This window comes from Theobroma cacao, chromosome 3 (genome assembly GCF_053813885.1).
Source record: "Theobroma cacao isolate CCN51 chromosome 3, ASM5381388v1, whole genome shotgun sequence".
Lineage (NCBI taxonomy): Eukaryota > Viridiplantae > Streptophyta > Magnoliopsida > Malvales > Malvaceae > Theobroma > Theobroma cacao.
In genome coordinates this window covers 9,455,905-9,483,533 of record NC_142641.1, presented here as the reverse complement: position 1 = coordinate 9,483,533, position 27,629 = coordinate 9,455,905, and the positions used below count along the sequence as shown (strand labels likewise).

General features: G+C 32.3%; 1 protein-coding gene across 1 annotated transcript; it reads right to left on the bottom strand.

Annotated features, from left to right (window-relative positions):
- Positions 1–14,857: 14,857 nt before the first annotated feature.
- Positions 14,858–22,730, bottom strand: LOC18604436 (T-complex protein 1 subunit zeta 1). The gene is made up of 14 exons (XM_018118450.2): positions 22,370–22,730; positions 22,012–22,147; positions 20,245–20,396; positions 20,108–20,155; positions 19,881–19,973; positions 19,038–19,144; positions 18,118–18,232; positions 17,927–18,013; positions 16,958–17,162; positions 16,740–16,834; positions 15,725–15,793; positions 15,536–15,643; positions 15,317–15,435; positions 14,858–15,082 (listed from the first exon to the last, which is right to left on the bottom strand). The coding sequence occupies exons 1-14, from the start codon at positions 22,565–22,567 to the stop codon at positions 15,007–15,009; spliced, it is 1,608 nt and encodes a 535-aa protein (XP_017973939.2). The 5' UTR covers positions 22,568–22,730; the 3' UTR covers positions 14,858–15,006.
- Between the last annotated feature and the right edge of the window lie 4,899 nt (positions 22,731–27,629).

The window sequence follows — 27,629 nt, the reverse complement described above, 5'->3', positions numbered from 1 at the left end:
TAATCACAGTAAAGTCAATGAACAAATTAATTGTCCACTTATATATGGGTCCTCCAATATATGATTCATATTGGTAGTAGAATAACCAAAATAAGAAGTATATACGCATATACATGCACATAAGAAAATATCAGTTCCTACCTTAAAAGATAATATTTCATATTTTTCATCCATGGTTTTACTCAGAAGAAAAAGAAAAATATAAAAGATTAGGTTAAGTGAATTAAACGCTCTTGAAACACCTTAATTTGAATGTTCCAACAAAAGATAATAGCATATTATGCTATTAAGGGTCAAAAATTTCCTTTCCAACCTAATGGCATATCCCATTTATTCGCAAAATTGCAAGTGTAATTTTTTTAATTTAAATTATGTTTTATGTGGAATTAAATTGATAAAACTACATATAAACCCAATGACTTTTTAAAAAAAGAAACTACATATAAACACTATGATTATTCGTTTATACACAATAAGAAACCTTTTTACATGTCACAAACAAAATTAAAATATTACTAAATGTAATTTTATTATCATAATTTTCAAACACCCTAATAAGATATGTGACAACACTCTAACTTTGTGGTGAAGTTTAAAGACTCCATTGATTAAGGGATAATTTTCCATAAACATTATCCTAATTCGAAATGGAAATAGAAAATAAAGTATATATTTTTATTCTCAAATAGGTGTAAATCACGTGACTTACGCAGTGGCAAACGAATTACTATTGTTTTTGGGCCAACCTTGCAGGACCCTATAAAATTTGACAGAGAGAGAGAGAGAGAAATCCCAGGCAATACGGGAGGACAGATGACGGTTCAGAAAAGAAAAAGGTGAGAAATGATATAGCAATTGAGTGCATTATGATTGAAGGAGAAGAGAGAGAAAAGTTCTTTCTTTCTTTCTTTTATTGGATTGACACAAAAAAGAAACAAGGGAAACGTCTGGACGTCTACTAGCCTACGTTGATAGGCTTTTGTGTCATGCTTTAAGGCGAAATGGTGGTCTTGCTTTGCCTTTACATGGGATTTGAGTCCTTTTTTTCTTGACTTTTTTTGTCCCTTTCCCTCTCGCACACCGAGGCACTCACCAGTCTGCAGGACCACCGCCCCGCCCCGTCTTACCTTTGGTATTTGTCAGAATTCAAGGAGAGAAGTGAGGTTAAACTGCTGTCACTGAGCTTTCACATCACCATTCTTTCTTTTATTGACAATTGAAACCAATGGATGTAGAGTTTTGCTTTTGCATGGCCTTTTACTTTACTTTTTCTTTGTATAATATAATAATACATATCTGCCCTTTCTCTGTAATGTCATATTGCTATGATTTATCAATTTAATTAATTTTAAGAGAAAATATTTTTATTTTTTAAAATTTTAATTAAAATTACATAAATATTTATTAATTTTTAAAATATACACTTTATTTTAAAAAAATATTTTTTGTTAGATAAATAAGTCTAACTATTAATATTTTTATCAACATGTTAACGTGATAAAAATAAAAAAATAATTTTATTTTTTAATTAAGTTTTATAATTATTATTATTTATTATTTATTATTAATTAAAAAAAAAAGCTCTCCTGATCGAAGCTCCCCTGATGAGCCCTGATCAAGCTCCCAAGGGAGCACTTGGTGCTCCCCAGATGGGGAGCCCGATGCTCACTTAGGGAGCTCCGATAGAGCTTTGCAAAGGGAGCACCAATGCTCCCCCTTGGGAGCACCGATCTGGTGCTCCCTTTTTTTGGAGAGCATCGATCGGTGCTCTGATATTATTATTATTAAAAAATAATAATTTTTTAAATTAATAAAAAAATATATTTTAATTTTTTTATAATTTTTATTAACGATGTTTGTACTATTCGAATGAAATATCTATTTCAAAAATTAATTAATTTTCATGTAATTTCAATCAAAGTTAAAAAGATCAAAATATTTTACCCTTAATTTTACCATTGAATAGTTAAAGTTTCAACTCTTCATGCAAGCAAATCATTCCTCCTTGCCAGAACAACTTTTTTTAGCCTTGAACAAGGGGCCTTTCTTTCCTTTTAATATATGTCAAAACGTAACTGATCAAGGCAATGTTAAAAAGAAGAGTCAAAGTAAATCCCAATTCTTTGTTTAATACACAATTTTGCTTTGGTCCTCTGCTTGAAGATGGTTTCTGAATATGAAATTTTCGCCATTAAAGCCAGCACAAAATACAAAGGCTAGCAGCTTGCAGCCCCCAAGTTGTGAACACATGCATAATCTAGACTAGAACTTGGCAAAACAGGACTCAAACATCTAAAAACTGAAGAAAGAAATACCTAACTCAGCAAGTTGACAACAAGAAGTAAACACGTAGAAAGCAAGAGTCTACCAAGCAGTGAAGATTTTTCTATGTTCCCACCTCCAAACCACCACTCAAAAAGTATATATATATTATATACTTTTAAGGAAAGCCAATATGTACCAACTCCTAGACTTTCACAACTAAAATAACCAGCAGTTCAATCAACACTCTCACACGAAAATTCTTTGTCACATAAATCAAGTTGTAAGTTGTAACAATACTATTACTATCACTGCACAAAAAACCAGCTAAAGAAACGGCCAAGCTTGTCAAACTAAACAGCCAAGAGATTAAACCACCAACCTCCCGAAATTGCAATTGTGTTTGAGAAGGATAATTGAAACGAAGCAAGACAAGGAGTGAGGTTTTTTTTTTTTTTTATAATTGAAGGAAGAGAGATTCGAACCCTACTCTTTATACAGAGAATTATGTACCAATCAATGAGATAAATGTTAAGGTACAAGACAAGGAGTGAGGTTAACCTCCCTAGCTTGAGTAAAGTATTCTACCATTGCCTTATTTGAATCACTGGAATTAACATCCAGAAAGAGAACTTCTTAACTGAAAACTGGCAATGTTTCTTCTCTTCCCAAAACAGCTAATCGTCCAGTTTTCCAGTAATGAGACAATCTTCAACGAAGGCAACACCTCATGAAGAAAGAAATTAAACTCTCATTCAAAGAGCTGTCTCCTAAAAGTGACAATATATTCCACTGCCCAACACCAACTGCCGCTTCAACAACCCTCACTTTAACCGCCAAAGAAAACATTACAGAGAAAGCATCCATCGGAGTAGACAACCCATTAATTATCAAAGCCAGAAATAAAGAAAAACAGTTTCCATTACCCCAAAGCCATCTGCAATCTTTGATCTCAAATACCTTACTAGAACCATCCAAATCCACAGATGATAAAACGACAGAATATCTTAACCAAATTGGGCCATAACAGAAGGCCAACAGGCCAACACCACAAATCTATCCAGTCTGCCGCACTTCCGATTAACTTCAAACCATTTGAGGGAAAATTGCCTGGCTTAAATAACTCATTGATCTTATCAACCCCTACACCTTCCATCAAGCATTGCAACCTTTTCTTTCACCTGCAGTTAAAACCCCTTGCGACACACCAACTTACTGGGAACTCAATCTTTAATGCAATCAACAAGTTTCAAAGTCTCTTTTTCCTGCGGTATCACAAGGATGGCTAATCCAGACATTTAACTTTCGGAAACAATATATTATTCTCATTTCCCATAAATTAAATCTATTATTAGAAGAAAAAAGAAAAGAAATTTTTTGATGCAAGCTAGCTAGCATATAACCAGGGGCGGAGCTAGCCAATTTTTATTGGGGGAGCCAAAAGTTAAGAATAAGGAAAGTTAAAAATTTTTAAAGCTAATATATTAAACTTAACTATTAATAATCAAAAGATTTATAATAGACAATAATTTTATATAACATGTTAATCAAAAGAAATAAAAAGAAAAAAACTTATAATAATGCTTTAAGAAAGTTTTATTCGACGATAGCAATATATTTCTTAATATAAACAATTAAATTATTTGTAAGAAACTTATCATCTATTTTGTTTTAGAGTCTTCTCTTTCTTAATATAAATGATTAAAAAATTACTGTAGTCAACAATCAATATTCTTATTTTATTATATTTAAGTTTATAATACTAAATATTAAACTATAACGCGTAAAATATAAATAGTTAAATACAATATATAGAATTAATAATTTCTTCTTATACTCAAGATAGTTTTTTTATATAATTAGGATTAATAAAAAATAATATATTGATGAATTTTAAACAATAACCAATAATGCAACGCTAGAACTTATATTTGAGAATTACATATACAATCATTTTTTAATTTTTAAAAATTAAAATCATTAAAAATAAAATTCACATAACAGAAAAAAAAAAACCATGACAAGTAGAAGATATAACCTATATAAAAAAAACAAAAGAATATGGTTGATGATTTGTAGAAATTTAAAAAGAAAATCTATAGAAACTTAAAACATATAAGCAAATAGAATAAAATTGAAAAAAAAAATAATAATATAAATAGAAAAAATTAAATAAAAATTTTACTTCTTTATAATTTCACAATATAATGACAGAAAAGAAGAGAAGGAAAGATGGGTGAAGAAACTTAAAAAATTATAAAAAATTTAAGAACTTGAGAAAAATTAAATGGGACTTGTAAGATCATTTTATTATTTTTTAATTTTATTAATTATTGACTAAAAAATTATTTTGAAAAATCATTAAAAAATATATAATATATAAAAAATTTCAAAAATCTTGGGGGGGCCATGGCCTTCCCATTACAAAGGGACGCTTCGCCCCTGCATATAACAATAAAACTTGCGATAATCCCCCTGCTTTAAGAGTAAGGTTCGAATCCCCTCTCCTCCAATTATAAAAAATAAAAAAATAAAAAAATTACAATAATATGTTGCATTCTTTCTACATACAATTATAATTATCTATTAACATGTAACTAAATGTGTAATAAGATGTAATGTATTAAGCAAATTTATCCTACAATTTCTAGTCAAACTTGTGAGCAACACACTCTTAATAAAGATAAAATTAATCTCTATACTTTTTTTACATTACTAACATATTATGTTATCATATTTAATGATTTAAGTTTGAAATTTAAAAAGAATATAAAGAGAAAGTTAAACAATATAATTTTTATTTAAAAAATTCAAAAATATCTTGAAAAAGTAGAGTGGAGATTTTGAGACCATATTATAACCCTTTACATGGTGATTTTAAATTAGGACAAATAAAAATTTAAGCTAGTGGGTATTAATTATTTTGATATGTGTAAAGGGATTCTTGTGAGAAGAGAAGAGAAATGTTGCAAATAAGTAAAAAGATGCATTGGAGGTGACAGAAAAAAGATTGAAGTAAGTATTGAGTATTATGACAGGTGAAAGAAAATAGGCGAGTAGTAGAGTTATAGTTGAGAATAGGTAAAAAATAGGTAAACAATAGAGTAACCTATTGCCAAAGCAATAAAGTAAGACTGAGAATAAGTAAACAGTAGATAAAGTTGAGAATAGAGCAGAGAAGACTAAGTAGAATAGAGCTAGAAAGAGAATATTTAGAGAAACAAGCTCTAAGTGAAAATATATTTTTGGTTTAGCTTTAGAAATCTCCCCCTTAAATAATTGTGAAAGCACTATTTCTAAAGCCAAAAGAAAGAGTTACTCAATGATAGGATTTAATACACATAATAAGTAACATTTATTGACAAAAGCTTTAATGTACATAGTGAGTAACAATTACTGAAACTCATTACGAGGATATTAAAGTAGTGGTTTTATTACATATAATGAGTAATGATTTGAAACTCATTACATAAACATTGAAATAATACTTGTTTTATAGTTATTGATAATGTGATAAGACTTATTCTTGAATAGAAGGTAAGAAAGAAAAGGTGTATGTGAAAAAGTATAAGAGAATTAGATAAGAGAAAAAAGTAAATGTGAAAAGGTATAAGAGATTACCCTTGGTCCACGTCACCCCTTTATTCTAATTTTTAAATTTTAGATGTAAAATATTTGATAAAACTCACCAAAAAGAGGACGAAATTACCCTTGATTCACGTCACCACTCTTACGTTATTCTACACGTATTAGACTCAAGGGTTTTACATTCTCTACCCCTTAAGAAAATTTGGTTTTTGAATTTTATCGATACATAACTATACTCTATCTTTCAACTAGGTGTGGGTATTAGTTCTTATCTTATCTTGACTTCCCAAGTTACTTCCTCACTCGTGTGATTACACCACAATGCCTTTACAGAAACAACTTCCTTAGAGCAAAGTTTTTCTTAGCTTACCTATCCAAAATTGACACCAATTGCTCTTAATAAGTTAAATCCTCCCTTAATTAGATCATTTAGTGCTACAATGACTTTCCCCAAAGTTTTAGTAGTAAAGTTTCTCTATACATAACTTTTCCAACTTACTAAGAATTTTAAATGGTCCCATATAACGTGGCTTAACTTCTTCGCCTTTCAAGCCTCATAATACTAGTGATAGGTGACGTCTTTAAGAAGCCTTAACCTCCTTATTAAAGTTCTAAATCTTTTCTCTCATTGTCCTCCGCTTTTTCGAAAATATTGTGAAATTTTAGGTCCTTCTTTAATCACCTTGTTTTTCCCCATTGTAATCTACATCATTTTTTATCCTTGAGGCTTCCTTAACTATATAAGGCATAAATAATCCTTCCAAGTATTATTTAGATCAATTACGCAAGCCCAAATTAGGTCATTCACAATTTTGTTTCCCTAGTATTGTGAAACCGCACTTTTTACTTAAAGTTAAATTTGTAACTTAGCTTGGTTAGTTGTTAATTTGATGTTTTTGAACATGGTTTATGAATAATTATATCTTAGAAAATGCATGATTTGATAGCCAAATGAGTGTACTTGATAGTTTGGACCATTGAAAGGTCAAAACGTCTGTTTTGAACTTGAAAACTGCATTTTGGACAAAATGTATTAATACATAAAACCCAAAAAAGGCTTTTTATGAGCATTTATCGATATATGTCCCAAATGTATCAATACATGAGTTGCAGATTTTAAAAATTAAAGGTATTTTAGACTTTTCACACTCATTTAAGAGCCCTAAAACCTCGAACTTTTCCCTAAATAGCCAAAAAAATGTTTTCTCTAAAAAACCTAGCCACTATTTTCTCTTCACTCTCTTCCTCATCAAGTCTATGGATTTTAAGCATTTAAAAATCATTCTTAAGCTTAAATTTTGATTCTAAGGCCATCTAGAGGTAAAGTTCCTTCGTTCAAAACATCTAAGTTTATGGTTTTGATTTTCCAAAAATTTTGATTTATTAAAAATTCGTTTTACTTCTAAAAATTTAATTTTTGATTAATTTTGGTACTCTCAAGCTCACCAAGGTAAAGTTACACTAGACCAATGGCGGATCTAGAATTTTGTATGAGGGGTGGTGAGTAATCATACAAGGTCATGGATTGGGTCAATGATTCGATTTAGAGCAAAAAATTAATCACTTTTGAAATAAATTATATCATAAAATTTCATTAACAATTTACATATAAATTTTCAGATTCACCAATATAAATAGATATAAAGCAAAAAGAAAAATTAACATTAGATTTTCATTTATGACTAAATCCATATCAATGGTCTTAACAATCTCTTTCTCAATATAAAAGATAAGTGAACTAGCAAGAATATCATTTTCCATCTTAGTAAGCAACCTCATCTGTAGAATTTTTATAACTGAAAATGTATGTTCTATAGTTGCCATAGAAACTAAAAGAGTTAAGATAAGTCGAACCAAATGATTTTGAAAAGGATATATAATTATATTTCTGTCTTTGACATTAACTGGCATAACTCTGAAAGAGTTGAAACACTTTGCAAACATAGATCTAGCTCAATATCAAGTTCAAAAGCCCCAATTCATATTTCATATGCAATTAAATGATCTAGGAGAATATTCACAATTGATTTTTCTACCTTTAACATTAACTGGTATAGATTTGAGAGAGTTAAAACACTTTGCAAACATGGATCTCGCCTAATGTCAAGTTCAAAATGTTACAATTCATATTTCGTCTGCAATTTTTCTTGATGAATGAAGCCATCAAGATAGAACTTTTGAGCAAGCTTGCAGATGTCATCAATCTTGAATAATTAAATCCATTTTTAGGATCAAAAGATTAGTTAAGGAAAAAAACAAAGAAAAGATGAGCTAAGGAAAAAAGGGAAAAAAAGAAAAGAAAAATAATTCCAAAATTTGGGCCTAGATGAAAAAAAAATGGGAAAAACAGAAAAGAAAAATAATTCCCAAATTTGAGCCAAGGAAAAGAAAAATAATTCCAAAATTTGAGATTTGTATCCATTTTGATGTTGAACTTTTGGGTATTTGAATGTGAAGAATTATAGACTTGTTTAAGGCCTTAGAAATGGGCTTTAGGTTGAGAAATTTGGTTTTGTGGAAAATGTATCAATATTTGTTCCTCACAGATTCCCAAAATTGCATTCTAGATAAAAAGTACCAATACTTTAACAAAAGTATCATTGCATTTAGTCCAAGAAGTCCTAAAAGGCATTTTGTTTGAAAAGTATCAATACATCTGAGCAATGTATTGATACTTGAGGCTTGTTTTACAGTTTTTCATCATTTTTAGAAGGATTTAAAAAATACAAAGGGTTTTGTTTTAACTACTAGACTTTATAATCTCTTAATTTATTGAAAACACTTTAAAATGATTTGATTACGCTTGGGAAGTAAACTTTGGAAATCTTTAAAAATTTGATTACACTTGGGAAACGAACTTTGAGAATACTTGGAAATTGTTTATTTGCATTAAATTTGAAATTGTGTTTGATAAATACTTTTCTATTTAACTTGTTCTCCCTTCTCGTATCATCTCATAGAGTTATTTATAACTCATACATGTAAGATGCATTGTTATTTTAGATTAATAGATTGCTTGGCTTGCTACTTTTTGGGAGGAACTACTACTATTGTCAGTTTTGATAAGAGTTCGACAAGGCATTCAGTAGACATTGGCCTTTTCCATGAGCTGTACTCCACTGGTTTAGTTATGTTTTTTTGTCTCAAATGGATTTTGAACTCTGCTTACATTTTGTAATAAATGTTATACTTTGGATTGGCCATGAGATGACTTACTCTTGATATTTCAATGGTATTTGCTTTCGAACTTTGAACACGAGATCGTGTAAACTAATTTCTGAGATTTGATATATGTTTATGTATATTTCTGATTCCATGGTGATGCATCCATGAGGTATTTGATTATTGTATTCGATTTATTTGTTTGAGGCTTGCTTGGGCTAAGTGAAACTTTCCCATTTTACCCTTATGTCAGTCATGGACTCCAAATTTAGGTCGTGACAAGTACAAATTCAAAAAATCCATAAACTTAATCCTTGTCCATCTCACAAATAGATCTAGAATACACTTCTCCCTCTAAAAGAGTTCATCGATTATGGCTAACTAAGCATCTATCGTAAACTCCTCATGGTTGCCTTTTACATAACGAGGTCAACATTAATACTTATCCAAATCCTCAAATTCAATCTGTATCCCACACAAGGTACAATTACCAAAGTATAATCTCCCAAAATTAAATTCTTATGCTCCAAAACATTAAAAGCACATAAACCTCTATTGTGGTTGACAGTTTAGCTTCAAAAGGATCACAAACATATACATTCAATATTTCTTTCGACAAGATCAAATATAACTACTCAATACAATTTACAACTAACGTAAGTCCTTGAAGTTTCAAGCATAAACTCTGTAACCTCTACATACATAGTAAACCAATCATCATTTAATAATGGTCACTTAACTAGGTTGCCAATAATATAAAATTATGGCTTAATTAAATCAAGCTTCTAATGCGTACTTTGATACCTCAATCAAATGTAACCTCAATACAACAAAATGGTCTTTCATAACATTATCTTATGCCCACGCAAACACAATTCTGCAAAAATCTCTTGTGAGTCTATTTTTGTTGCATATAAGGTAGCCTTAACCACCTTCCATCCTAAATTTGAACAACCACATTAAGATATCCTTTAATTACCTCAAGATTCCATATACCAATTTCACTTTCTTAAGCACTAGAAACCATTTAGCAATTGACAATCCTCAAATTGTAACAAGGATCATACCAATGTTATAGATTGAATCGGTAAGTTTTACATCATACAATTTCATAATTGTTTCTTGATCGTCCAAGTCGTCTTCAAATTCAAGTATGATTCACTTCCAAATTCATAGATCAAATATCGTGGAAAAGCTAAACTCCTTTGAAAGGTTGCAACTATCAAACTCCCCTAAATTGTCTCAGATATACTCTATCGACTCTAAATTAGTGACCCCTTGTCATGTATAAGGTTATGAAATCTAATCCATATAATTCTCTTGGGTTCTTCAAAATTGATTTCATACTCAAAATTTCTGAATATATCAACTACCCCTTGATTATTGAGTCTTACCGCAATGATAATCGCCTTTTGTACCTTTTAACATAGTAAGGTCATTCCTAGCAAACACATCTATGTAACTCAAATACTCAATCCAAATCAACTTTCCCAATTAAATCCTTGGTTAACTTATGACTTTAACTTTTATGTACAAGTTCATGGCTTAAGCCTTATACCTAAAAATTAATACTCTTCGATCATACATTATTCTAAGGAGCTTATAATCATACATCCATTTGGAACTAGCCTCATAAATTATCACTCACCATTAATAATCTTGTGACAATCTAAAATAGAAGTCTAATGTTTGAACTCCAAAAGATGGCTCACTATCGATTCACACCAAATTGAGAAAGTGTTCTCTTTGCATTAAATGTCAATCCATCTTAAGTGCAAGATTAAAATCAAAATTTCCTAAGGCACTCTAAAGTTACAATTACCAACAACAGATTGAGTTTTACAACCATTACCTAATGCCAACTATAATATTTCATACTTAAACTCTAAAAACCAAAACCTTCTCAATGATAGTCTTGACCATGAGGTATCTACCTTCTTGTAACTCAAATCAATTCTTTTTCTATTAGCTTATGGGCATATCGTTGTCCTTTATTAAACTAACCAACCTCCCTTTTTTTTTTCTTTATATCACCACAAGATTCTAAAGCCACTATCTTATACCAAAATAATTAAGTATTTTAAAGAGTGAATGTTACCAACCATTTGTTTGAATGAGAACAATCCCTACCCAATCGCGGGGCAAAGTGTGGATAAAAACAATGGATGCATGAAACTAAGATTAAACATCAAAACATTTTACATGTCCAATATTGACATTTCCATGCACAATCTATATGCTCAATTCATCCATACCTTAAAATTGCTCTACATGTATATACATATCATGTATCAAACCTTTGGCTATAACGTAGTGTGTCCTGACAAATCATATACAAAATATAAGTTTGACATAGACATCAGAATGGACAATGGAGAATTTACATATAACATTTAGAGGTTACAAACCAAATGCTTCTAGTTGGACTTTACCAAAAGTATGATTCAAAACTTCCTCCTAGAACGATGATCCAAGCAACTTACTGATATGAAAGCAAAACACGAATTTAAAATAATGATTATAAAACTCAATGAGCTAGTGTGGGAAGGTGTTAGCTCAAATAAATTTTGATCATTTGATTTTTTTCGTTTCAAAATAAGGATCAATTTTAAAGCTAATAAAGATGAACAAGCCAACACACAAGTATTTGATATAAACCAATGCCTTTACTTAAAACATGTAAGAATGATGCATTTAGAAGTCATTTAGATGAAATTAGGTGGGTTCAAAACCCCTTAGAGGCTTAACTTGAAGTGGGTAAACAATTCCATGTGAAAGCATTTCAAAATAAGGTATTTTCTTGAAAACAGACTACAAGGATTGATCTTTTTTACACAAAATGCTTCTAATTGTATTCTGTCGTCCAGAGATCAATCCTTTTCTTCCAAAATGCTCCCAGACTTGCAAAATTTTTAGATTTTGACACCATTCAAGCAAATAAACATCCCTCATTCAAAACTTTCAAACTTTCGACACAATCAAGTACAATAAACATTTCCATGTTCAAGATTTCATATTTTTTATATCAATCAAGTAAGATAAACATCTTTCATTCAAGTTTTCCCTAGATTTGATACAAATCAAGTAGAGAAATCATTGCCAAGTTTCAAAACCACACTTTAGAGAACTTTTTTTTTTGTGAAACATGCTCAAAAAGCACATAACAAACCAAGGGTATACCAACTTAAGGGATAGCACCACTATCCCTGCTATCTAGGACCAAACTAAAGGCAGCCCAACCCTTACTAAATAGGTTCATCCAGTGCTTATAGCCACTGACATAACTAACATATGTTCTTGCTTCGCAACATATGGCTAGCACCATCTCCCTTGCTAGCTAGGAAAACAAACATTGTGCACAATGACTAACTTCTACTGTCGCTAGCTATAGGTTTTTAACTCTAGTAGCTCCAAAAAAACAATAATATATTGGGTGAAACCATTTCACATTTCCTTAGTGTAATATCTCAAGACATGTAAAATCCTTACAACGTCCCTAATGCACAATTTTTCCAACATTTCCATCATGCGCAACCAATTCTCTAAGGTTGCAAATAATACTCTAAAACATCAATCTTTTCATGATCAAAACATACTTACAAACAACATTTTTCAAAACCATTCTTTCAAAGACCAACATACTGTTCCAATTCAAAATCAATTGAAACATGAAAGCATATAAAGTGCTTGTCCCCATACAATTTAAAATATTAGATAGTATAACTATACCATAGTTATATTAGAAAACAACTCTTAAACATTTGGTTGCAATCTCATAAATCACATACTTGGAAATTCAACACTTAAGCAAAACTTTTTATTTGGATGCTTGGTAAATAAACATACATATATGCATATAATTATCAAAATAAGTTTAAAATACAATATCCATTCACTATACAATCGACACCCTTCTTGACCAATTTCAATCCACCAAGAGCTTAACTCTATATTGATTCTTGAAGCTTTTGTGGAACCTATAACCAAAAATCATCATGAAACTCATTTCTCAGTAAATTTTCGGATCAATAGCATCTATAAAATAACCTTAACTCGAAATTCATACTAACCCTAGAACAACCCTAAAATCTTCTCGTAATAACCGTTAGGCTGTTGAATTACAATAGACTCTCATTAGAATTTAAGCCTAATGGTGAAGTGGCCCAACGGAATTTGCTGTTGGGAGTATCGTTAGTGGTCATCGTGCTTGGGCCTCATGGCTTTAGGCCTTGCCACAATAATGACCCCTAATACCTACAAATAAGCTCCTCCAGTTCAACCATTAACATGAACAAACAAGATGAACAATCCAACAACTCGCCAAGACCAAACACAACCACAACCATCATCACCAAGACTAAGTTCAACTCAAACCACAATGTCTTCCACTATTATTCTTAGAAGCTATAGAGCTACTATCCTATGTTGGGCTATAAATTCTCCTCATTGCAGTCTCATCTTTTCCTTTCCCAAGCCCTCCTTTGTTTTTGTTGCCTTAAATCTATCTTAGATGTATTTAAACCATGTATTTCAATCATTATCAATAAAGAAGCAAGTTCGTTCAAAGCTCTTATTAAGTGCTTCAAATAGAGAGAACAGAGCACAACTACTGTAAGAAAATGCACCTTCCAGCAGTAAACCTCCAAGTTCCAAATTACCATTGAAATGTGTCACTCCCAACGACATTTTCTCTAACCTCGACTCTTTTGGACCCGGCCAAACTCGATCCATTCTCACTTTAGTCCTTAAGAGGTGGAGGACCAGACTTCGAACCCATTTCCAGGGTGCAAACCAAGTTCCTTTTCAGTGGCCCAATTTCAACAATAAATTTCCAATAGTAAATTTTTGGCTAAAGTCTGACTCCACATGCAGCACCTCATATCTTCCCCCAACACCAAATGCATGAGATAAAAATATCCTCAAATTATTATATTATTTTATTTTTATAATTACGTTACTGTTGTATTAAAGTTAAAATATAAAGGTGGAGTATTTACCACAGTATATTTATACATGATTGTTTTTATAATAAAATCAAATGTGACATTAACCATATCATTTTCCGTAGTTAATTGTTTTAGGAAAATAAGGGTAATGCCCAAAATCATTTGATATTCGTATTTATTGCGTCTTAAATTAGTTTTGTAATCCAATTCAAATATTCAATATTGAAAAAGTTGAAAATACATCATTTATATAATTGTATAATAACTATAATTAACATTATTTTTCAAAAACTTGTTCAAACACTTATTTTATGAAAAATCATTTAATTATAGATTAAATCATTTCAATTTATGAAAGAACATTTAATGCAAATATTGATTATTCAAATCAACTCGAGTTTGAGCTATATCAAATTTAACTCATTTTAAATTCAAATGGGTTATTATTTCGTATTCGGATCATTGACATTTTTGTTCAAGTCAAGTTGTACTGGGTTCAATTTCGAACAAAGTAGAAACAAATTTTAGAGTTGGAGAGGATTTTGCCACCTCTAGGGAGAGGGGCGGCAGAACCAAGGATAGTTTAGAATCGTATAACATACAACAATGTTCCATGATATCAGCAAAATCGACGACCAAGTAGAAGGAATCAGTGCATCTTGGACTCTTTTAACATTTCTTTTCTGAGTTTGTTTCTAGATCATAGTGAAGCTTAGGATCAATTTGTTAACTCAATCCACTTACTTCATTCGGAATTTCTTTGGGTATTCAGTCATCCAAATTCAAATCATCTTGATTTAATTCAGGATTAGATTTGAATCAATCTATGAGCGTTTTAAGGAAAAATTGACCAAGGCTGTGAATATGACAAGAAAAAATGTTCAATTTAAGCTGAAAACTAATCGAACATGAAGAAAATGGATATTTCCTCTCAAAAAAAAAAAGGTTTTAGTTCTCGTTGCAGTAGAAGATTCTCCATGAGAAACCCAAACCATAAAACAGAATAGCATAAGCCAAAAAGTATTAACCTGAAGCACACAAACAAGGCTTAAGTTGGCTTTCGCATGTTTCTGCCAGCGCGAATCACTTCATCTACCAAGAGCAACTGTGAAGCAATTACAGGCCTGAAAAACAAAGTAGTTCGATCGTTTCTCAGACAAAACAAACAATTGTATATTCATTGTAAAGATTCGGCTCCACCTTACGTACTAAGCATGCATAAATGACAGCAATTAGCAAGTGAAAGATACACACAAAATTAGTGAAAATGGAAAGATATGCCAATTATTACAAAATACAAGGGAACAAGTGAGGCAAATGAAGATATTTTGAAAACATAAGTAGAAAGTTTTACATACCCTGAGTTTATAATTTGGCGCTTAACAGAGTAATTATCAAATATACCCTCCATTTGGGGGTCCATTGGTTCTCCTGTTTGATGGTTCAGACCCACGATATTACCTCTGTCATGCTCTCCCTGATAAGCAGTCAAAAGACAATATAATTTAATTTTTCTTCAGTGTCTACCTTTTAGAAGGGGGTAAAATAAACAGTGATGTGGACAGAGTAAGTAGTACCGTAAGACCAATAATGACATCCTGAGTGTCAAGCCCAGCATTCTCAGCAAGTGTCTTGGGCACCACAAGAAGGGCATCAGCAAAAGCCTCAACACCCAATTGGGCACGCTGCTCCATATTTATGAATATCAGAAACATTTCAATAGTTTTTTATATAATTCAAAACAAGGAAACATACAATAGTCATACCCCTTGAACAGTTTTCTTAACTTCATTAATTAGATATTGTCTAGCTGCAACTTCAAAAGCTCCCGCACCCTGAAGCAAAGATTATGCATAGATCAGCATATAACACAAAAGATCGCAGTGTGTAAGATTTGAACAAAACAGTTCTCAATCACAACCAATTGCTTCATAATTGACCTAGTGTTCGAGGGCTGCCTGCAGCTTGCAGTTCCTAGCTGAAGCTAATAATTAAAAAACATGGACTAGGAGCTCCATCCAGACACAAGTTAAATAAAATATATTTAATTTAAAGAAATTACCATGGGAGTCTAACAACTTATTAATAGATACACGAGAAATTTCACTCAGTCAATAGGGTTTTTTTTTTTTCACTCTGTTAATAGGTTATAATTTGTACAAGTTGCTAATTGGAACTTCTACCTTCTTTTCCATTACTCTCTCATTGCAGTTCCCAGAAGAGTAATCAGTCAAAAACATTCAACCACATGAACCAGCCTAATTATTAATTTTGTTTCTGCTTTATAGCAAGTATGATCAGATTTTAGGAACGTAGACAGAAACCCCGTTCCTTTGCCATCTGCCTCTCCCTGGGGAACACACATCTGCCCAGGTTAAAAAACTTGCAGGCTCAACTATTTTCACCTTATATGCATGTCCATATCATACACATCAAAGAGCATCATCCTCCCACAAGAATTATGAGATAAACTCCTTTTGGAGGGAGGTTATACTCTAATTCGCCCGATGCGTAAAGTTCTCACATTAGGACAATCATAAAGATCAGAGCCCTCAAGAGTTTCCGTATACATTAGGTTACACTGGTTTGATCACCCATTCTTTAAATTTCCAACTCAATCTACCCAATATAAATTTTATTCTCCACTGAGCCAGTTACTCGTAAAACAAGGTTGATGACCGTCTATGCAAACACTCTTATAAACTGCCGCAAAGACTGCACATAATGTGAATCAGCTTGAAGAATGAATGAAAATGAAAATTCTAAACAAGCAAAACTTACTAGCACAACTGCTTCATCTTCAATAGTATTCTTAACTGCTCTCAGCCCATCACGAACAGCATCTTTAATTTGGGCAATTGTGTGGTCATTAGGCCCTAGATTATTAGCAACAGAATCAATATTATATAATAGGAGGGTAAATGTCACATAAGAAGAATAAACAATAACAATGTTAAGTTTGAACAAATTACACGGAGAAGAAAATATATTCTACATACCTTTTATCAAAATTGTACATGAATGGGGATTTTTCACATTTTCCACAAATGTATACTTATCTTCCCCTAGGACATGCTCATAGACAAGTCCAGCCCATCCAAGACAATCAGGGGTTAAATCATCAACAGAGTTTACAGCTTCTCCTCCGCAAGACAAAACGAGCCTTTCCATATTTCTTCGCTTTGCTCTTCTGAGGGCAATGATCTACAAAACCATGATTCAGCATTGCAATAGAACACAGGTGAGAGACAAAATTTAACTAAAACCTTAATAAATTATTTCAGTTCTATATGTAACACTTGAACTATTGAACATAAGAACTAGCATAATCCTATCTGCTCCTTATCATTTGAGCAATGCCCAAAAGAACAAAAGAACTTCAACATCTGGCAGTAATTATTGACAATTAAAAATGGCATACCCTAAGAAATGACTACTCTCATTTCAAAACATGATACATATTTTACCCTCACAATTGTTAATAGAATTACAGCAACAGAAGAAAAGGCCAGTTTACATTGAATGCATTTCTTCTTGATATTCTAGAACCATATATCAAACCACAAATTCATGGGAAAGAAATATATAGATGGGAACCACAGAAAAACCTTAAACCAAGGCAATCATCCTCCTGCCAAAAGGAGGAAACCACTACTTTGTATGCCAAAATGGAAGCTTATGAAAACATATTCTCCTACTGACACTCAACCTAATGTAATTGAAACAACATTATAATTATCAGTGAATGGAGACCAAGATTAGTAGTCAGGTATCTCAATCATCATGTGTTCACTTATTGCTGCTTCTGTTTCTCTTTTGGGGGAAAAATGAAAAAATTGAAACATTTGTAAGAAAGTGATTTTGCACCCAAAAAGAAAAGCCCTTTATAGGCAACTAGCAATTAGTAAGACATCATTAAATATTCACAAGTAGGTAAAGGACTAAAGGACCAAAGGTCCATAACTTACCCCTGCTTGTTGAAGAAGATGCAAGGAAGGGGGATCGATACCCTTTTGGTTAATAACAACAAAATTGTTGTCAGTGCCAGCACAAACCTACAGATGGCCAGCAAGAGTAGGAATATCATTAGAATTGACATACACCTGCAGTATCAATGCCACATTTTCAATGTTAGCACATGATGCATCACACAAGCTACCTTATCTTTTAGCTCAATAATTTTTTTGACTCGTTCATCAACTGCATGCCTTTCAGCTGCAACCATTGCCTCTCTCTGTTCAGCATTTGAGTAGAAAAAGCCCGCATTTATTTCACTGAGGATTAAAATATTAGTAGCATGACAATAAAAACAAACCATATCCACAATCAACTTAAGGGCCAAAACCCTAAAGTTGAAAAAATAGGCAACATTTATTACAAAAGAATCAAGTTTCTATGTTGGTAAAAACTGGTTTAAAAATACCATATCTTGACCTCCTGGCCTTTCAAAATTGAATCAAAATCTTATTGCAAATATACTAATAATCGTAACGATTTGCTAATATTCGAAAAACTTCTTTAATTAGACAGCATCAATCAACAGAAAATAGTTCAAAAACATTAGAGATCTATTTGACCAAAAAGCTAACAAAAAGACACGGAATAGGACAGGAAAAATACATAGAAGACAATAATCTAATGGATTGGAGTGCTAGAAGCAGGGAAGATATTATTTTCTACAGGACCATTAACATAAATGTCATCATGATAGAATTTCTGCTCACCAAATAACAAACAAAACTAATGGCATTGTAAGAAGTAACAAGTACATACCCAAAAATAAAATAGATATCACAATGATCACCATATACTTAGGACATGTCATAATATACAATTATATCAAATTACCATTTTATCTGTATAGTAAAAATGGATCATATCCAGGATAACCACAAAAATGCAGCAGTGGAGACCATATGATGCTTTGCCCATGAAAGATTAGATTTCACCAAGTATTAATATCATTGTGTAATATTTCCTTTCAATACAAAAAGGATAACCAACCAAATCTTCCCCAGAACAAACAGTGCCCCCACCATGCTGCCAAAGAAAAGGGACATTAGATTCACATATATGTACCTTTTCTCATACTCCAATGATACATTGCATGTCAAGATGTAACAATTTTCTGCTCGTCGCTTCATATCAGGATGCCTAGAACCATGGTCAAGAACTAGACCCTCAACCTAGGAGACCACAAAGTAAACTTAAGAAACTGCATGATACAGATGCATACCACACAGACTCACCAAAAATTAAAGACAAACACGATAGAGGCATTCAGTCGCAATTATACAAGCAAAGGTTAGCTCCAATTATCTAACCCCTGGCGAGTTAAAGAAATAAAAGAGAAAAGGGGGGGGGGGGGGGGGGGGTATCCCCTTGGCATTTAATTCCATGATTTCTTATCCATATTATTTGAGATCAAGCAATCTTACACAAAATATTATTCCAATGTTAGATAATAGATGCTATATGCCACAAAATAATACCCTTATCAAAAAATGTTGTTTCTAGACTTTATTTGAGAAGAGCCAAACTTGCACTTATAGCAACTCATTCAAGAAAATATTATTTTTCCTGAAATCAAAATGAAAACTCACTTTAATTGTAGCTATTTTAGAGAAAAGCTAATAATGCCCCTAAAGACAATAGCCTAATAGAATGACTCCCCTTTCCCCTTAAGAAGGTCCCTTTCTTGAAAAGAGAAATTAACCTCAAGCCTTCAAAGGAGCAAGTAACCAGCAAAATTCTCAGAATTAGTCAAACAAGTAAAACTAATAAGAAATCCCAATTTCTCTATCATACTGTAACAACAGCAACCAGGGACAAAGCCATTGGATACTCCAATTCTCAAAAATTTAAATGAGAGCAAGGGCACTCTTCGTGTACTTGCAATGCAGGATAAAACAAGGAACATACCAGCCGCGTGTCTACATCAAACTTATGCCGCATGTGCATTATTTCCACCATAAAGAGATCAAAAGGTTCATCAGGCTTTTGAATACAAAGTACCTGTGAAATCAAATAAAAGTTTATTCCACCAAAGTGTAAACCAGCCAACCAAATGACATGTACAAGTTGAAAGAAATGAGTTTCACATGCTCTGCAGTAAGTTCTAAATAAAAGCCAACACCAGATTCACTTACCGCATTAACAACTATGTCAGTCAGCTGATCAGCTAATGCTTCATACAACTGTGTGAGAAAACAAACATCAATCTTATGAGCCATACCCTGGAAAACAAACAAGGGAGTAAGGGAAGGAGAGGAAGAAAGAGAAATACCTTAGTCCTTAGTGTAGTTCTAGCAACCATTTTCAGAATCTCTTTATCTGGTTCAGTACCCATCACAACTGGAGTCTTAAACTTTTCAAGGAACTGGAGGGTAGCTCTTTTGGCAATTTCAAAACCATCAACCAGAACACGGGGATGCATCCCTGAACCAAGCTTTAACATCATGAATATAGATAACGAATAAAAACAGAAGGGAACATATACATATATACATATATACACACAAACATATATATATATATGCTTTTAAATTTTGTGCAAAACCTAGGTCAAGTTTGTGAGGTTTCCCATTAAAAGCAATCAAATAAAATGGAAATACAAAATCCAAACCAACATATTGATCAAGTTCAATGAAGAATCAATAATATGTTAATAAATAATCCAAGTTTGAATTTGGTCCTTCTATTATCTCAATTCGATGGTTTTGATCTCTCTACCCCAATTTCAATGAATTCGATGCCTATATTTTCAATTAAAGTTGGTTTAATGACAATGATAATGGTGTTTCAATTTTACCTTCAACTTGGATGTTGTGGCATTTTGGAGATGACAATGCATGCCAAGGTGGATTAATTTTTTTGACAACGTGGCACATATCAATCTAAATAATCATATTTTATTGTAATTATACAATAATTAATATTTTAAGATTATAAAAAAGCAATTTTTAGTATTTTTTATTAAAAATAATTTTTTTTTGTGATAATGTGTAGCACATGGCCAAAAAAATTCAAGTTGACATGTCAGGTCGTCACAAAAAAGCCATGTTGTCTAATTTAACAGCACAATTTTAACACCATTTTCATTTGTCCTTAAAGTGAACTTTCAACAGAAGTGTACAGATAAATTGAGCTAGAGGGACTAAAACTGCCAAATAGAATTAGTAGATGTACCAAATATTCAGACTTCAACCTATAAATCATTGGTTAGAAAAAGTAACTGTATACAAAATTTTTATCAATGCTTATTGAAAGGTGAAAACTTTGTCTTAATTTTTAATAAAAATGAATATTTAAATATATTATCAAAATTCATTCAAATTTTACCAAATTTCGTGCCTATGTAATAAATTTTTTCAATCTCTCTTTTTGGATTCTGATTTTAAGTTTTTATTTAAGAAATCACAAAATTGACCTAAGGAACCTTACCTAAACCTAAGTCTTGCCCTTTATATTTTCCTTAAAATGAAAGAATTACTGCCAATAACAAGACTAACAAGTGCCTCTTACTATCCCAACCACCCCTCCCCCTCAAACAACAAACAATGAGAGAAAAAAAAAAGGGAAGATACAAAAGTCTTTTTCTTGTTAATATGCAAATAACTCTAACTTCCATTAAGTATGCCCTTCCTTCCCCACCATTCAAGTAGTGAAATTCTCATCGAATTCATTAAACTTGATACGATTAGAGATAAACTTGGAACTCTTCATAATGCGTCATTTTGCTACAAACAAGACAACAATGGGAGAATGAAGTGTTGCTTTTATAAGGGTAATGTACATGTAACTCGCACCTAACAAATGTATTGGTTCATTAATAAGAAAGAATAAGGAAAAAGACAACAGGGACTAGGAATAACAACTTCAATGAAAAAATTAAAAAAAAAATTATTAGTTACTACATTTTTTATATTGATAAATTAAAAATCAATATCAAAAAGGGGTAAGCTAATAGAATTCCATGAAAATGGATTGGAAGATAAAAGGTTCGCTACAAAACCCTTAATTCAAAGAGAAAAGCGCAAAGTTGAGCAGTAACCTTCGTCAATGTAACGCTCAGATTGCTTCATAAGCTCGCCAATGAAGATGACAGTAGATGTAGTTCCGTCTCCGCTAATGTCATCTTGCGCAACAGCTGTCCTGGCTATCATAATAGCTGTTGGGTTTTGAATTTGCTGAAACATTTTCAACCAACCAACTCACTAAAATGTACTAAATCATACCCAAACTCGTCTAGGAAAATGGAATTTTTTTTTCTTTTTGATTAAGCAAAATTATAAAAAAAATGTTGCATTAATAATTAGATATTGGAAATAAAAGAAATGGAAGTAGATCAAAATATGAAGGGCTTTGTTTGATATAAAAGAGGAAAATAGGGGAGGAAAAGGAAAAGGTACCATTTCTTTCAAGAGAGTGTTTCCATCCTTAGTAAGCTTGATATCGCCAGCGCCACCAACAAGCATTTTAATGGTGCCCTTGGGTCCCAGGTTGGTTTTGAGAACATCCTGCAACCCTTTGGCGGCGTTGATGTTCATGTGCAGCGCCGCCGATTTGTTCAGAACTTCCGCATTCGGGTTTAGCACTCGAAGCGACATTGTTTTCTACTGTTGCTGTTGCAGACGAGGCGGGAGAGTGTTAAGAAACAAGAAGGAAAGAAACAACCTCAACTCTGTTTCTGCACTGGGAAAACGAGAGCTTTGAAAGGGTTTTAGGGCTTTCTGGGAACTTTTCTATTTTCTTCCTTTACTTTGTTTTTTTTTTTAAAAAAAATAAATTAGACTTAAAGTTGCGTACTTTATTGAAAAAAAAAAAGCCAAATTGTCTTAGCGTTTAACATAGTGTTTGGTCTAAATTTTTTTAACATATTCGGGTTATCATATTGTACCATAAAAAATAAAAATAATCCAAAACAAACACATTTACAGTTTTATACTTTTTATTTTGTTAATAGTGTTTTTAAAAAAAAAAAAAAAAAGACAAGAAAGTTTTATTGAGAATTTAGCAAGAAGTGATAAATAACAAGAAGTCAAGGCAAAACAAGACAATTTAACGAATATAAAACCCGAACTATAAGAACTACATAATGGCCAAAAAGTCACCAGATTCTACTTTTCATATATGGTTGGAGGTTGGCTTCGTATGCCAAGGAACTGTTAAGTCATTGGCGGCCCCAAAGATCACACAACTTGAATCTTTTTCGACAACGAATGAATGAGAAAAGGCCCAATGTAAGGTGGCGAAGAAGTTTAGACCCTTTTCTTTTTTTTTTTTTCTATGTTCGCAGCTACACGTATTGAAAGTCTTCTATTCTAATCGATTTGGAGAAGACACCGTACGACTCCTTCACGCTACCCTTCTGACCCTTTCATCCTCGCCTGAGATAGCACCCAAAAGCGGTTTCAAAAATTTTTTTTTTATAATGTTATAATTAAACTAATAATAATAAAAATTAAATTATAAAAGGTATTATTTTTAGAGAGAGAGAGTAGTTTAGGTTTAATTATAAAAGGTAATTTCTTGGAGAATGAGAGAGTTTAAGTTTTAACCTTTTCAATAAAAACTTAAATTATACAAAAAAAAATTTTATAGTATTTAAATATTAATATATAAATTACTTTTAGATAAATCTATTTTGACTTGGAGTGTTTGACCTCACTTTCTACAAAGTTAGTTTGTTAGTATCATTAACTACATAAAACTCTAACATAAGTAATATACGAAATAATAAGTTTTGACACTTCAATGAATGAGTGGTGTTATGTGACACCACTCCTGTGAGATTTTGATCTTTATAGACTCATAGTTAGTAATAGACGCAGCATCCCTAATCAGGGGTAATTTTGTCATTTCTTTAGTAAGCTCTTAAAAGTAAGTTTTAAACAATATTAAGGCATAAGTAGGCCAAAAGTATAAATAAATGATGAAAATATAGGTAAAATAACAAGGAAATAAAAATTTTGATGATTTTCACGATAGGGGCAAAATGGTCATTTTTCATCTCGGATTAAAATTTTTAAGTTTTCATGAACCCGAGCATTTCTAGACCATTATGGACCTTGTCCTAGTATCAAAGGAGTAAAAAGATTGCATAAAGGGTTTGAGGAGAACAAACTAATTTGTGGAGGGGCATTTTGATAATTTAAATGGAGTGGATAAGTATGGGCTATAAATATCTCTTCCTTCCAGTAGCTTCTACATTCTTTAACAGCTTCCTCTTCTTCTTCCTTCTTTTCTTTCATGTTGCTTCCACCCTCCATGGAAGCTTAATATGAAACTTTCATAACTTTCTCTCTCTAGCTCTAATTTTCATACCTTTGTGCCCTTTTGACTAGAATCCTTGTGCTATTTCACTTTCTCACTTTAAAACCCTTGAAAAATCTTGTTTCCATACTCTCTCTCACTAGTTAGGTGTTTTAGAGAGAGAAAGAGATAGCTTTTATATTAGCTTGGAAAAACTATTAGAAGGAATTTCAAAATTTCAAAATTTCAAGGCTATCAAGATGAGCAGTAAATTGAAGTTGATTTTAAATGTTGAGGGTGGCTAGTGATTAGGCTTGTGAATGTTATATAGTAGGATGTTTATTCATTTTAGAGTGGTTAAGGTAGTGAATATAGATAGCCATTTAAATGGCAATTGAAAGCTAACCAAGAAATAGCTTTTAGAATCTATAAGTATGTGAATTGACATAATGGTGATGTTAATGTGATGGTAGGTTCCAAGGAAGCTCCATCATCCCATTTGGACAATTAGGGAAGTTAGAGTCGACTAAAGGTTCAACAAAAATACTGGTGAGTGAACTGCATTTCAAAACTTGTTTTGGGAATATGAATGTAGCTGCACAAACAATTGAATGATTTATCCAACTTTTCTAAAAACGAGTGCTTTGGGAACAAGCCTTTGATAAATTGATTTTATGTTGTGACATGCGGTTGATATGGATTCAGGCACTACTACATTATGTTGGTATATATATATATATATATATATATGTTGTGCATGATGGTTGATATTGTGTGATGATTATAACCGTGTGTGTGCACGATGTGGGGGAATGCACATGCTGGTAATGGTGGTGGTGAGGGAGATGGATGATGATAGTACCCGTGTGCACGATGTGGGGGGATGTACATGATGGCACTGATCATGCACGATATGGGGGAATGCACATGATGACTCTGGCTATGTGCACAATGTGGGGGGATGCACATGAGCTGGATGTGATGATAGTGGTATTGGTATTTATCCATGTATGTATATGTATATATATGTTTAGAGAATGAAAACTCATGTATATGGTTTTATGGTTGAAATGCATATGAATTTGGCATGTTGAACTTTGGAAACCTTTATGTGTTTTATGTTGAATTTGTCATTTCAACAGGATGGCTTTTTCTTGAAAGGAAGGAAATTTTTTCTCACTGCTTTGTTTCTCGCTGCAGCGAGAAACTCTCGGGTTTGAGGGGTAAGGCTAGCTGAAATCTCGCTGCAGGGAGAATGTTACTGTAGCTTCTCGTTGTAGCGAGAAACTTTCGGTTTGAGACCAAAAATTTCGCTGCAGCGAGATTCATTCTCGCTACAGTGAAAAACTTTCTCTTTTGCTTCTCATTTGGTTCGGTTGTTGCCCTATTTTTCATTTCTTTGATACCACAGTTGAGCGTGGACTTCCAACATTAAGGAATAAATGAATTAAGTTTAAATTGATAAGGTTTGGTGAGAAACCCTCGGCCAGTTAAGAAACACTCGGCTAGTTGATAATTTAAGTCAAGTGTCGCTGCAGCAAAAATTTATTTTTTTTGCAGTGTAGCTGCAGCGAGAATGCCTTTCCTTTGCAGCGAGGACCCGTCGTTTATTTTACTTGATTCGCATGAATGCTATTAAAGTTTTCACTCTCCAAACCCTTTGTTGAACATGGATCCTTTTCATAAGGTGATTTACTCATGTGGGGTACATGATGGGTTTTAATAAGAACTAAAATAAATTGCATTGTTTTGAAAAATGAATGCATCATGATTTCATTAAACATTCCTTATTGTTTGCTTGTTCCCATTCTTGTTCACTCACTAGGTTTATACTCATCGTTTTCAACTTCATGTTTTTAGATCAAGAGGCAGCTGGTAACTAGGTTGAGGTGACCTTGTAGATTCGTACTTTTGGTAGGTATCAATGGCATTCCGTAGCTACACCTTCACTGTGGTCACTCCGCTGGAAACCCAGAGTCATTTTGTTGTAAATATGTACAAGTGATGTAAAATATTAAATTGTACGTTTAGACAATATATGTACACTTGATCGTTATGCCACTATGAGTTGGCAATGTTTAGTATTATTTTGATTCAAAGTTATGAAATGTGACTTAGCAGCTTTTGATGGAATAATGAACAGGTCACATAAATAGGCTTGCTTGGGCTTAGTGGGCTATGTCCATTGGGCCCATGTGCCGGTTATGGCTCGAAATTTGGGTCGTGACAACTCCTTTCAATGTAGGTCCGCCCATGATAACACCTATAGTAGTTGGTCTCGATTTCCTAATGTACTCGTAAATATAAAGTTTCACAAAACCCAATAAGGATAATGGGTAAGAAGGTGAAGTTTAAGAGTAAGATTGCTGGTGGAGAGTTTAGTTAGGTCAAGGTGGAAATCAATGGTTGAGACTAACATGAAAGGTCATGTATCTTTCAACCAATATGCAAGGCAAACTTTAAGGATGTTCGTGACTTTTTATGATCAAAATGCCTTACCTTTTGTTGTCTCCTAGTGTGTTTTACTACACTCAATCAACTTGTGATGCGATTTTCTCTTTAATTTGAGTTAAATTGGGTAAAGTGGTAAACATGAAAGTTGTAGCCTTGTCTCTAGCTTTCCAATGACTCAAGGATAATATCAATTAAACCTTTAGAATAAGAATTATGCTCAAAATACTAAAACATGTACGAGAGAAGCACTACCCATTCATGCACTTTTCTTCACCAATTGAAGCCCTTTTCCTTTGTACACCTACAAATGCATAAAACTAAACCAATACTAACTAATTAAAAGCTATTTGGCATAAAACTAAAATAAAACAACATAAATGAAAGCAACTCAACATGATTTAAACTAAACTAAGAAAAATAATTAAAAGCATTTAATTTCGAACCTATATCTCAAGAACTTAACCAATTTAATACTCAAAATGTAATAAAATAACTTTATGAAATGGAGTTATCACACCTCCGAACTTAAAATTTTATTAGTCCTCGAGCGAAAACATAAAGGAAAACTAAACAAAACAAAAATGAAAATAACATAAATGGTGAAAACAACTAACTAGAAATGAGTTGCACCGAACTAATGATTTCTGAATTTCCTCAAGAGTTATCCTAAAATCATGACTTAAGGTAAACATAAAATCTATCCAAGTTCATGATTTAATTCAAATGCAAGCTCATTTTCAAGCGGATTTCCTTTGAGTGTGTGTGTAATCTTTTTAGAAAAAGTAACATGCAATTTGGATAAGTTTTTGCTTATGCAAATTCAGATTAATACAAGAATCCCATAGATTTGTTTTCATCTCTCTCTCCACTAATGTAGACTAATACTTAACAAAGGATCATTAGGACTTTATTAAGTTTGTAATGAAATGCTAGGGTAAAGGTAGGATAAAGGATATTAATGTG